At 35.4% G+C, this 13,919-nt stretch overlaps 1 protein-coding gene across 3 annotated transcripts in view; it reads right to left on the bottom strand.

The window, feature by feature from the left end:
- The window catches only part of zfyve16 (zinc finger, FYVE domain containing 16), a 28,847-nt gene that overhangs the window by 8,442 nt on the left and 6,486 nt on the right, over nucleotides 1–13,919 (bottom strand). The window contains exons 4-13 of one of the 3 annotated variants that reach the window (XM_051120944.1): nucleotides 13,355–13,451; nucleotides 7,113–7,289; nucleotides 5,888–6,027; nucleotides 5,590–5,803; nucleotides 5,307–5,429; nucleotides 5,058–5,213; nucleotides 3,279–3,503; nucleotides 3,062–3,144; nucleotides 332–436; nucleotides 96–246 (exon numbers count right to left, since the gene is read on the bottom strand). In XM_051120944.1, the coding sequence (XP_050976901.1) occupies nucleotides 96–246; nucleotides 332–436; nucleotides 3,062–3,144; nucleotides 3,279–3,503; nucleotides 5,058–5,213; nucleotides 5,307–5,429; nucleotides 5,590–5,803; nucleotides 5,888–6,027; nucleotides 7,113–7,289; nucleotides 13,355–13,451 (1,471 nt within the window). The remainder of the gene's footprint in view (nucleotides 1–95; nucleotides 247–331; nucleotides 437–3,061; nucleotides 3,145–3,278; nucleotides 3,504–5,057; nucleotides 5,214–5,306; nucleotides 5,430–5,589; nucleotides 5,804–5,887; nucleotides 6,028–7,112; nucleotides 7,290–13,354; nucleotides 13,452–13,919) is intronic. The other 2 variants (XM_051120946.1, XM_051120947.1) reach the window with 2 other exon arrangements.

The raw sequence follows: 13,919 nt of genomic DNA, 5'->3' as shown, positions 1-13,919 counted from the left end.
GACTACAATGGCTTGAAAGTAATGAAATGTTGGTTCCTCTTATTGAAACAAAATAAAAATATATCGCCCAGCTCTAGTAGCAGTGACTAACAAACCTCTCCTTGTTTTTCCTGGTATACTGTTGGCTTGCGTCTGGTAGCTTCCATCCTCGTTCTGCAGGCAAACCAAGTGAGAATCGGCCTCTGTGCTGAAACAGGCACCGAAACTGATCACATGTTCATTAGAGGAGTTCACCACCTTCAGCATCTACAACAGCCAGAACAAAACAACACATTCAATAACACAATAACACTGAAATCTGACTGGTGCACAATTCTAATATCACTCTGACCTCATTAAACCTGGACTTGGGAATGTCAATGTAGCTGTTGCCCATCTCCATGTGCACTCGCAGACTCTCCACCACAGGTAAACTGTACTGGTAGTTCCTCAGATCCTGTTAGAATCACAAGAACGAAGGTGGATACCAAGGATTTGGGGTTACAAGGCCTAAAATTAAAGATATAGTTTATGCAAAAATGACAATTTGCTGAAAATGTGCTCACGCTTAGACCATCCAAGACGAGTTTGTTTCTTCATCAGATTTGGAGAAATGTAGCATTCCATCACTTTCTCACCAATGAATGTGAATGGGTGCCGTCAGAATGAGAGTCCAAACATCTGATAAAAACATCACAATAATCCACATGTAATCCACAGTGGTGTGGATTACTTGTGGATTATTGTCATGTTTTTATCAGCTGTTTGGACTCTCATCTGACGGCACCCATTCACTGCAGAGGATCCAGTGGTGAGCAAGTGATGAAATGACACATTTCTACAAATCTGATGAACAAACATACTCATCTATATATCCTGGATGGTCTGAGAGTAAATATATTTGTATTATTTCTTGATTATTTTTCACTTGATTATTAGTTTTTGCATTAAATATTTTGCACCGAGTATTCTGAATGTACTTGAATGTATTGAATGTTAGTTCCATTTCTCAGGAAAAAAAAAAAAAAAAAAACCTTTTAAGCTATAAATAAACAAAGGATTTGGGGGTTACAAGGTTTGGACTTGATAACATGTTTATGCTTACTTTCATGCTAAAACGGATCTGCAAAGTTGAATAACCGGTAATAAGCTAATTTAGATGCAAAATAAACCTAATTTGCAGAGATGGACCACATCTTTCCATGCCTGCATCCAGAAAAGTGGCCGTAAGTGTACTTGAAAGCACTATAGTTAGAATAGAGACCAAAGAAGCTCTTTAATTCTCAGAAATCAAGAGTGGCTCAGAGCTGAAGTACACACTGAGAGGCCTCGGGTTTGAGTCTTGAGCACTCTCTAATCTCCTTCATTATCCGCCCTGAGCTGAAACCTAGACTGGTTAGAAAGGAAAAACAGCTTAACCAAACTACAATCTTTGATTCCTACATTTTAAATTGAGACCACAATGAACCTAAAATTGAGATATTGCGTATAAGGTTACAGGGCTCTACATTTCACATATGCACGACTGTGTGCGACTGTGAAAAATATTTAGGAGCACCAGTGCGACTGACCCGATCAGCATATTTGTGTTTGCACTGAGGGGAGCTTCAAAGTTTTCTACATGTTTTTGCAGCGTTGAGTAATGTATCACTGACATATTTCATGAATCCTTTCATAAACAAAGTGAAGAGAGAGTGTAAATAAGAGAATCATTGAATCAGTAGTGTAGAGAGCTTTGTTGATTATAATGGAACTTTGAAACAGCTTGTAAATGAGATTTTGATTTAATACAACAGTTAAATAAACAAGAAGTTTATATTAAGTGACTCACATGGTCTGACTATAACACTATTGCCTGATTTTGCTTTATTTCGTCATCAAAAATAGTCTGAAACAAGTCACAGCTGAGCCGCTGCGCATCTCCATTCCAACACGGAATTGTTTAGATTTGCGTTTTTAAACAAATCTAGTGAGTCAGTGATTCAATTTCCCATTCATAAAGACATTCACTTGATTTATTCCTGAATGAATCAGCCCTTCAAACGAATCAAATGAATGAATGATTCAGTAATTAAATCAGTGACTTGACGCCACCTGGCAGATTTTGTTTCATTTTTAAAGTATCTTTTCAGTTATTTAATCATTTGGTATTCTTATATTCAAAATGTTATATTTAAAACATTAATCTCAACATGAATTTATGCATTTGATTGCACTCATGCCACCTCTGAGACTCATTAAACATTAAAAATACACCTACAAACCACTTTTGTGTTCTTCTGTACCACCTCTGTAGTACAAATTAATTTTGTTAATACTGATTTCATTTGACTGGTAAATTCTTATTGTGGTGTTTTAATTAGAAATTTTAAAAAGCTTAAAAATATATATTTTTAAAAACATTTGGACAACATACTTTTAATAAAGTTAGAAAAATGGCATTACAAAGATTAAAAAAAAAAAAAAATCCCTGTAAATCACTTTAAGGAGTCAAATATCACCTCATAATGGGAAAGCAAATTTTTGATCAGATTTTTTTGATTATTGACTACTTGACTATTTTGACTGTGCTCCTAAATTTTTTAAGAGCCCTGAGTTCGTACCAAATAGTCTGGATCATGACCTTGACCTCAACTGCACATGTTTGATCTTTGAGAACCATTAAGCAATAAAAAGCTTTAAAGGTTCAAAAGTTTAGACTTTTTTTGTTGTTGTTTAAAAGAAAGAAATGCTTTTATTCAGCAAGAATGCATTAAATTGCTAAAAAGTTACAGTTAAACATTTAGAATGTTAGAAAAGATTCAAATAAATGCTGTGCTTTTTGAAAATTCTAGTCATCAAAGAATCTTGAAAAAGCATTGTATGACACTGAAGACTGTAAGTAATGGCTGCTGAAAATTCAGCTTTGCATCACTGCATCAAAATGCAATGCATTTTGTATTAATATAATATTTTACAACTATTTAACAAACAAAATCTTACCGACCCCAAACTTTTTAACACCAGTGCACATCTCTAAACAAACCAGGAGAGGTTTTATATGAATAAGTTAAATACTTGAGGGTTAAATGTGAACACATACTGTGAGCAGATTCATGATGGTGTGTCCGGTCTCTCTAAAAACGGAGTCGCGGAAACGCACGCTCACCAAAGGGCAGGGATACACTGCAAAATACACACCACATCACATGACTGGAAGAGACGGCACTATAAGCTACTATTATATATCTTAAAAACATTATTATAATACAAACGATGTCTTCTCTACTATACTAAAGGATGTTTCAATGAGGGCTCACCGTTGTATTGCGCCCCCAGAGCGAGCAGCAGCCGAAGAGGAAACACTTTAGCCCAGGGAACCTCTAGTTTCTGAATCAAAACACCACAGAGGAATGAGACCTGCGGCAGAGCAAGACCATCTAGCGGCTGAAAGGTTGGAGTAAAGAACAGGACGCCCCCGTGGTCTTTACTGCCCAGGAAACTGTCAGTGAACGTCACATTGCCAAGGTGCTCGATGAATTTCCCTTTGGTGGGAAACATAAGAAAAACACCATATGAGCCACATAAGCATCATTAAGTGTTTTTTTTTTTAAAACAGATAAATATCATGCAACAAGGCAAACTTCAAAACTAAATATCTCTCCTGGTATACAGCTGAAGTCGAAAGTTTACATACACCTTGCAGAATCTGCAAAATGTTAATTATTTTACCAAAATAAGAGGGATCATACAAAATGCAAGTTATTTTTTATTTAGTACTGACCTGAATAAGATATTTCACATAAAAGATGTTTACATGTAGTCCACATGAGAAAATAATAGTTGAATTTATAAAAATGACCCCGTTCAAAAGTACAAAGTTAAACTGCCTGCTGTTCTTCAGAAAAATCCTTCAGGTCCCACAAATTCTTTGGTTTCTCCGGATTTTTGTGTATTTGAACCCTTTCCAACGATGACTGTATAATTTTGAGATCCATCTTTTCACACTGAGGACACCTGAGGGACTCATATGCAACTATTACAGAAGGTTCAAATGCTCACTGATGCTTCAGAAGGAAAAACTCTGCATTAAGAGCCAGGGGTGAAAATTTTTCGAATTTGAAGATCAGGGTAAATTGAACTTATTTTGTCTTCTGAGAAACATCTAAGTATTTTCTGTAGCTTCTGAACGGCAGTACTAAATGATAAAAATATAATATTTAAGCAGAACAAGAAAAATGTACACATCTTTATTCTGTTCAAAACCTGGCTCTTCCTTCTGGAAGAGGGAAGTCATTGTTGAAAAGGGTTCAAATGTACAAAAATGTTGAAAAAACAAAGAACCTGAAATTTTTTTCTGAAGAACAGCAGGCAGTTTAACTGTATAGGACAAACAAGGGACTCATTAACAACTATCACTAAACAAAAAAAATACAGCTGTGAATCATTCAGGTAACAACACAGTAAGAATCAAGCGCATGCAAACTTTTGAACAGAGTCTTTTTTTATCATTTCAACTATTATTTTCTTTTGTGGACTATATGCAAACGTGAAATATCTTATTCAGGTCAGTACTAAATAAAAAAAATAACATGCATTTTATATAATCCTTCTTATTTTGGTAAAATAATTAACATTTTGCAAATTCTGCAAGGTGTATGTAAACTTTTGACCTCAACAGTACATGTATTTTGCAACTAATTTATCAGTACAGTAGAAAAAACCTATTTATTTCTAAGAGGATGAAATATGGACATGGAAAAAGCAAATTTTGACTGTTCTGTCTTCCCTTTTAACGCAAGACACCACAGGTGAATAGATAAACAATTAAACTAACAAGGATCACCATACTTCTCCAGTTGACTGAGAACATTAAGATTTGCAAATGTGTTTTGGTATGGCATATTTAAATATACAAACGATGCATTAACTAGTATATTTATTATAACTCTCGGGGGAAAAAACATGTTTTTAGGAATCAAATGTTACATAAAATCTATAAAATTTGAAGCATGTACCCCAAATAGCCCAGAATTGCAAAAAGTGCATTAAAACAAAAATGTTTTTGTCTGCAGTGTGAAGTGTTTTGTGTGACGTACCTTTCTGTGCATCCTGGTATACACTAACATACAGGTTGAATACGTCTCTAGGCAGGCTGTTCTCCTCTGGGAGACACTCAATTATAAACACCAGCTCTTTCTGGCCCACTCCCTGAAGACCATTAGAGCTCAGACACCAGCACCTCTTCCCACCATCTACAACACAAACAAAGAAAGAGCAATGATGTTTATCAAATAAACAAGCTGGACATGATCAAATATTTCAATCAGATTGAAATAACAACATACATGTGACGATCTTGACGTTCACCAGTAAATTAGCGTTGAGCACGAAGGTCAGAGGTTGTGGCCCTCCTTCTTCCAACAGCAGCAGTATTTGGCAAGCAGCAGGACGTTCCTCAACTAATAAATCTGTAATGAAAAGACAATTACACATTACTAAAGTAAACACTGTAAAGAATCAGCAACAGGCTTGAGAAATGACTGCTTTATATGGATTTTTTTGATAAATACTGTTGTCGACTGTCAAAATGATGTCTACCCTCCAGTATACGTCTTTAAAAGTCCTTACCCCCATCTTCCTCCTCTCCTGTGGTGATAAGCAATGGTGGCAGACCTTCGTCATCCTCCGGGACCAGACTGATCGCTCTCTGCACACACCTGCCCACTGCGCAGAGCAGGCCGTAGTCCCACGGGCCTCTTACGGGCGGGCGGCTCACTTCGGCTGCGCTGTCAGAACTTCCTCCAGTGCTCTCATCAGGCTCGCCAGGCAATTTAACATCGGCCTGAAAGACAGCAAATCAGTTAATGACTTCAGTTGTCAATATCAGTTATCGGCAGCATCTGTTAAGAGGATTTAGCCATCTCACCTCCGGCGGGTCCGGCGTTACTGGGCTCGACTCCTGAGAGGTTCTCCTGGTCTGTACTGAGAGTTTGGTGGTGTCGGCTACTTCACCGTTCGGGAGGATGCCATCGGCAAACCACACGTGCTTCTGCTCACGTGGAAAACCTAAGAGAACAAATAGAGAAACACAAACAACAACTTGTTAGGATAAGGCTTGAAACTGGGTTACTGTTGCTAACTAAAACTAAAATAAAACAAAAATAATGAAAACCATATTAAAAAAATTGTTACTCAAAATAAAATAATGTTAAACTGATTTTAAAAAAACATCTGTTATTTAAATCAAATGTAAAATTTCTGTTAGTTGCCAAGGAATCAATTCTTATTTTATTTCGGTATAACCTTAAGTACAAAAACAACTTGAACCAAACTATAAATTATTGACTATATAGACGTATAAAAATAAAATAAAATAAATAAAAAATAAAATAAAATAAAATAAATAAATAAATAAATGTACTAAAAGTTTAACTAAAATTTTTAAAAATTTAATAAAACAACACTAGCTTCATTCACTTGAAGTTTGGTGTGATGAAGAGGAAACAATTTTTTCTATTTAAATTTTTTTCTACACTAAACACACTACTGATTAAAAGTTTGGGTTTTGTTTGGATCAAATATTGATCACAAATACATTACAAATTATAAAATATTATTTTACTTTAAAATAAATATTTTCTATTTTTACACATTAAAAACTTTAATTTATTATTGTGATGCAAAACTGAATTTTCAGCATCATTACTCCAGTCTTCAGTGTCACATGATCCTTCAGAATGATTTGCTGCTCAAGAAGCATTTCTTATTATTATGAGTCAAAAACTTTTTGTGGAAACTGTGATACATTTTAATTTTCAGAATTCTTTGATATATAGAAATGTCAAAAGGTTAGAATTTACATAAAATAAGAAATCTTCTGCAACATTGTAAATGTCTTTACTGTCACTTTTGATGAATTAAATCCATCTTTGATAATAAAAATATTATTTAAAAATCATACTGACCCTAAACTTTTACATAATAGTGTATGTATAGCAAAGCAAACTTAGTCTAGTACACTATATGATATGGAGTGCATGCAAATTTGGGACGCAGTCACTCTTTCATTCGCAATATAGTTATTTTAAGTGGAATTCACTGTGTTTTATAGCCATAAGAGCTATAACTCTGACTCAGAGTGCAGTGCGTACCGTCATTACCGGGGTGTTTGAGGACAGACACGGGGACCATGACGGTGGGTGGGGGAGAGTTGAGGGTGCCGGCGGCGCGGGCCTGCTGCATGGGCGGTATGGTGGAGCAGTACTCTGATGGGATGTTGGGATTGGGACTGGGCCCAGTAGGGCTCATCATTCTCTCATGGGCTTGAGCTGCACACAAACAAACAAAATCAGCCATTCCTATATCAGTCTTTTCAGTGTAGTGAATGAAAGGGTATGATGGGAGAAAGAATGAGAGAGAGAGGGAACAGTGGGCATAAATGTTGTAGAAATGTATGAGGTTTCTCATTAAATTCTATGCACAACTTTAGTTAACAGCCTTGGCTTAACAGATACTCCTGGTATTGTGAACAGTTCATCAGTGCACATTATACTAAAGAAAAATATAGTTTTGTGTATAATGCATTAAAATATAGTACTTGATATCTTTGCATGACCTTTCAAATGATGTAATGGAAGAAATAGAGAATATTATATCTAATATGTAATTATCTCATCAAGGTCTCATCCTGAATTATTTGAAATTTTAGGGCCATATGATTTCCGTAAAATTACACACAGAAATTTGGCAAGAATACATTACTATTGTTCAGCAGAATGTACGTAATACTACTACTACTAAAATTATTAAAACCTTATTTTTAAGGAATAATCATATATTTCTTGAATGTTTAAATTGTAATAGTAAATCCCCTTTATATGCCAAAAATAAATAGTTTAAAATTTCATTAATTAAAAGATAAATAAAAAATGAATGCTTTATGCATTTATTGTATAACCAGAAAAATGCAAATGCACAACACAGAATTGAGAAAAATAAACATTTCACAAGGCTATTGTAAGAATAAATGAAACTTATTTTTATGCATTTAAATAATTAGACATACTAGAACACAGAATTTGGTAACAATAAAATATAAGTTGGGCAAAAATAAAACATTTCATAACATTTGTGTTAAACTTTTAATAAACTGGTGTTAAATTGTTTAAGTTTCATGATTTGAATTAATAAGACATGCTTTTTGATTAATACAATTTAATTTAACCATTAAAAGGGAGTCTAGAAAAATTAAAACGGAAAACAAAACTGCGTTTCAATGTGCATGTCACACATTTAACTTTGAATGACTTTAAATAGCACTTTTGCAAGTATGAACAACTTTTACAATGCTTTATTGGAGTCTGTCAACCCCTGGTTTATATGTTTTAATTTTATGGAAAAAAAAAAGTGACAACGTTCTGCTTTGCGTATTTGTCATTTTAAAGTGAACTGCCCCTTTCAATGCAGTGAAAGTGCAAGATCAAATGTCAAATATATTTATACACACAAAGGGTTTGGGGAGAGTAATTTTTTTTTTTTTTTTTTTAATTTTTTAGGAAAAAAAATTAATACTTTCATTCAGCAAGGATGCATTAAATTGATCAAAAGCTACAGTAACAACATCTATAATGTAAAAAAAGATTTAGATTTTAAATAAATGTTGTCTATGCACAACTTCAGTTAAAACGCGGATGTAATCACAGAATCCAGTCATAAAAACAATTTACAGTTTAACGCATAATGTCACGGAATTAAAATTTATCAATTATTCAAAAGTAGGTCATTACGCTTAAATCAAATCGTGACAACCCATCAAAATAAACGTTTGGTGAAGACACTGTGCCAAAAATAGGCCTGTATTATTTAATAGAATGTACGTGATACTACTACTACTGTTAAAAAAATAACTTTAATAAAACTATTTTTTAAGAAATAATTTTAATAGTAAATCCCATTTATTTGCCAAAAAATAAAATGTGTTTAATTTTCATTAATTAAAAGATAAATTAAATCAACGTTTTATACCTTCATTTGATAACCAGAAAAATGTAAATACACAACAGAGAATTTCGGAGGGGGGAAAAAAACATTTCATAAGGCTATTGTAAGAATAAATAAAAGTTGTTTTTATGCATTCAAATAATTAGACATGCTAAAAAAAATAACAATAAAACATTTGACTGAGTTCTAAACATGTCATTTCTGTTACACTTTTAATAAATTAATGTTAAACTGTATAAGTTTCATGATTTTAATTAATAGACATGCTTTTTGAGGAATACAATTTTATTTAACCATTAAAAAGGAGTGTAGAAAAATTAAAATGGGAACAGAATTTGGGAAACTAATTTTATAGGGCCCTAAAAGTCACATGGCTTTGAAAAAATATGAGTAAATTATAACAGTATTTTAATTTTGAGGTGAACTGCCACTTTAAATGCAGTGAAAGAGGAGTTCAAATATTAAATACATTTATACTGTTTACACTATTTACACTACCATTCAAAAGTTTACTTTTTAAAGAAATGAATACCTTTATTCAGCAAGGATGCATTCAATTGATCAAAAGTGACAGTAAAGACATTTAAAAAAGATTTCTATTCCAAATAAAGGCTGTTTTCAATGTTGATAATAATCAGAAATGTATCTTGAGCAACAAATCAGCATATTAGAATGATTTCTGAAGGATCATGTGGCATTGACGACTGGAGTAATGATGCTGAAAATTCAACTTTGATCACAAGAATTAAATTATATTTTAAAATATATTCAAATAGAAAACAGTTATTTTGACTTGCAATAATATTTCACAATTTTACAGCTTTAACTGTTGTTTGAATATCTAAATGCAGCTTTGGTGAGCAGAAGAGACTTGTTTCAAAAACATTAAAAAAATCTCAGTCTCCAAACTTTTGAACAGTAGTGTTTACCTGTGTAAATGAAATGACAACTGAAGTCCAAAGTACAAACCTCATTCAGCGGAGTCACATTCTAATACACAATCAAGAGCAAATAAGCGTCAATCACAGCACTGTTGTTATTAAAGTGACGGGCAACGAGCCACCAAAGCGAACTCAAGAAACAGGACGTCCAGCGCAGCCACAGCCCAGTGTGCTGACACCTCCTCCAGCCGCGCTGTGCATTATGTTGATTAAGGCTCATAGATGCTCATCGACCTGATTACACTGACACTGCCTGTGACACCCGCAAACATGTCAGCTAGAAGCACGAGAGCCGAAATATGCTGGCTCACGGCGAAAAAGACAGATGGGAAGAGCGAAGCCAAGAACCGGCAGGACGGAACGTCCTTCAGTACGTGGAAATTCACTAAAGACGCTGCAAAAAAGTTGCAAACTTAAAGAGCTAATGAAATCAAACGATCAATTACACTTCAAGCCTCAAGAGGGCTCGATTTCGATTCGGTTCAGTGAGCTTACCTCATCCTAAATTAACTCTCTTCCAGGTTAATCACGGGTTGCATGTTAGTCTCCCAGGACCGCGTTACTGTGCGCCGAGCGAAGGAGGAAGTGTCCCCCTTGCTGCTGAACGAGAAGGAGGAGGGCGCATCCTTGAGCCTCTCTCATCCCGGACGGGGCGCAGCTCACTTCCGCAAGCTCACACTGAGTTCTCGTCTGTCCTGGACCAGGCGAACGTCTCTGGCTGTGAGTGCGAGCTCAGTCCGTCCATCACACGCACGCACAGAGGTCGTATTAAATGGCCGCCCTGGGCTGAGAGTGGTGACAAACCCTCCTCGTCTGAAGACGAGATGTGTGTGTGTTTATGTGTGTGTCTAACTCTATTCCTCATCCCGGAGAGTGAATGAGAGAGAGTGTGTCACGAATACTGCACCAGGTGGGTCCTACACCACACACACAAACACACACTCAAGGACATGCACCAGTGCCCTGGCTCCACCCAGCCCTGCACCAAACCCTGCGAGAGCTGGCTGGCGACTCAGAGCACTGACGCTCTGTGATGAATGTCCTTTTTAATGTGCAAATGGACCGCACGCTCGGCCACACACCGCGTGCCAGCCTCTTTTTATAGACCATCCAGGACAAAATAAATAAATAAATAAATAAATAAAGCCTTGATCTTCTCCATTAAATCAGCCCTTGAAAAATAAAAGAGCTTCTGATGTTTGGTCCACAAAAAAGTTGGACACAAATTAAAAGGTTGGGGATCTGCTTCTTTTAAAAGGGATGCAAGTGAGCAAGTGTTATCATTGCTAATTGAAATTAAAGTAGTAACGCTTGAATTAAATAAAATACACTTATTTAATTAAAAACTTTAAAATGTTTTCCAGTTTACCAAACATTTAGAAAAAAATGCTATTTTCTTGAAACGACATAAAAACCCTTGTCAGACCAACAAAATTACCCCAAATGTTGTCCTAACTAGTCAAACAGAGTTGTCTGAAATGTTAAAGGAGAAGTCCAGTTCCAGAACAACAATTTACAAATAATTTACTCACCCCCTTGTCATCCAAGATGTTCATGTCTTTCTGCCTTCAGTCGTAAAGAAATTATGGTTTTTGAGGAAAACATTTCAGGATTTTTCTCCATATAATGGACTTCAATTGTGCCCCCGATTTTGAACTTCCAAAATGTAGTTTAAATGCAGCTTCAAAAGGCTCGAAACGATCCCAGCCGAGGAAGCAGGGTCTTATCTAGTGAAATGATCGGTCATTTTTTTGAAAAATCAAAATTTGTTTTTAAGCACAAAAGCTTGTGTAGCACAGACTCTGAGATGCACATTAACGACACTACGAACTACTGAATCACGTCGAAAGGTCACATGGAACTAGAGACCCAGTGTTTACAAAGCGAATGTGCAAAGACTAACAAAGTGCAAGTAAGGCAAACACTGTTTACAAACAGAAAGGTACAACGATGTCGGACGATTCTGAAGTTGTAGGAGAAAATAAGATGGAGTTTTTTACCATTCTCTACCTTTCTGAGCCGGAGTACACAGACGATGAACTGATTCGCAGTAGCGATGGAAAGTTCGGCTAATTTTACCGACTCGGACCTTTGAGTCTCGTTCAGCAAAATGAACAAATCTTTAGTAATTTCAAAAAAATCTTTTTGAAATTTCGTTCATTTTAGCAAAATATAATTAAAATGTTACATGTTACCTCCCTAACACATCTACTGCTTACACAAACGTTGATCACACTACAAACAAGACAAAACTATAATGCTATAAGAAACAGAAAAGATTAATTCATTGTTTACCTGGGTCTTTAGTCTATGATTAGCTCACCTCACCTCTTATCTGACAAGTTTTCGGGTTTGAGTCGTTCGTTCATCACGTGACAGCCCCATAAGATGAACTAATTCCAGTACAGATCCTAATAGGATGTTGCGCATAGGCATCCTATTTTTCTTTATTTTACAAAAGCACAAAGATTTGATTCAAATGTATTCAAATACATCTCGAATATAGAAACATTTAGATTTGTGTTGTATGAGAGACCCAACTTTAGTTTCAGTTTTGCTGTAGCCTAAATGAATTAATTTTGGCTTGTCTTGTAATAATAAAATGTGACTTTCGCGATGTATCTCTTTTTTTTCCTCTCAAAAATGCAATGTTATTATTTTAACCATCCAGCAAACATTTTAAAATATTTTGATAAATTACTGAAATAAAACAAAAAATTAAATGACCTTTTAAACCGTTTAACTAATAGTATAAATCGGTCAAATTTTTCTGTCGGTTAACGGTTAACCGGTTAAAATGAGCATCCCTAGTTTTTCCTCAACCTAGTTTGTTTATCACATTACACCAGCTAAAAATAAACTATGGTTCATATGACCCATTTCTACACTGACATGAACTACTGCCACAGACTGTCAGGCCTTTAAAGAAAAAAATTTAAAAAAAAAAAAGATCACCCAAAAATGCTAATTTGCTGAAAATGTATTAACCCTCAGGTCATCCAAGATGTAGATTAGTTTGTTTCTTCATTTGCAGAAAAATAGCATTGCATCACTTGCTCACCAATGGATCCACTGCAGTGAATGGGTGCCATCAGAATGAAAGTCCAAAAATCTAATAAAAACACCAGAATAATCCACACCACTCCAGTCCATCAATTAACATCTGGCAACTTTTCACTTCACAAGATGTTAATTTTTATCAGCTGTTTGGACTTTCATTCTGAGAATCCATTGGTGAGCAAGTGATGAAATGCTACATTTCTCTAAATCTGTAGATGGCTTGTGAGTGAGTACCTTTTCAGCAAAATTTCATGATTGCGTCAACTATCCTTTTAATGTTTGGTTTATAATAGATGTTTTGAAGGAACACAGTGCATTGCATCCACTTGAAAATATTGAATTAGTTTTTATTAAGCCAGCGGGGGAGTACATTAAAGTGATTTAGCACTCACCTCTCTGAATGGTAACATGGCAGATGACACAAACCCTGGCCTCTTTGTCCAGATATTTCAGTCTGCATTTGCGGTTGCAGCAGTTTGCACAGTACACCTGCAAAGCAGACACCATTACTCACTCAAACACTGGATAAATGCAGTACTTCATCAAACATAAACCTGGAGAAAACTCTCTGGTGTCCCTTAACCCATTTTATTTATTGGCCAAATATGTCTTGAAAACAGCAACTCAGTGCAGCAATTCAAGCGGGAAACTATATCAGCGCTAAAAATACATTCTGCTGACCCGGCAAATCTGCCTCTATATTTAGCACCCCCAGAGCAGAATAAACCACACACTGACGTAATGAAAAGAGCTCACACCAATGGATAAAATGAGTAGTTTTCTGTCTAAGGCAGTGGACTACAGGTTTAAGGCTTTCCTGTGGTTATAAATAAACGAGAACACAATGGCAGGATTGTGTCACAGACCTTTGGTCGAAATCAGCACAGCTGACTGCATGTTAATTCATTGATTCACACTGCGGTTATTTGCCTTTCACCTCCAAAAGTCAGGGCACAC

Source organism: Labeo rohita, chromosome 10 (assembly GCF_022985175.1).
Source record: "Labeo rohita strain BAU-BD-2019 chromosome 10, IGBB_LRoh.1.0, whole genome shotgun sequence".
NCBI classification, from domain to species: Eukaryota; Metazoa; Chordata; class Actinopteri; order Cypriniformes; family Cyprinidae; genus Labeo; species Labeo rohita.
This window is presented reverse-complemented; position numbering and strand designations above follow the sequence as displayed.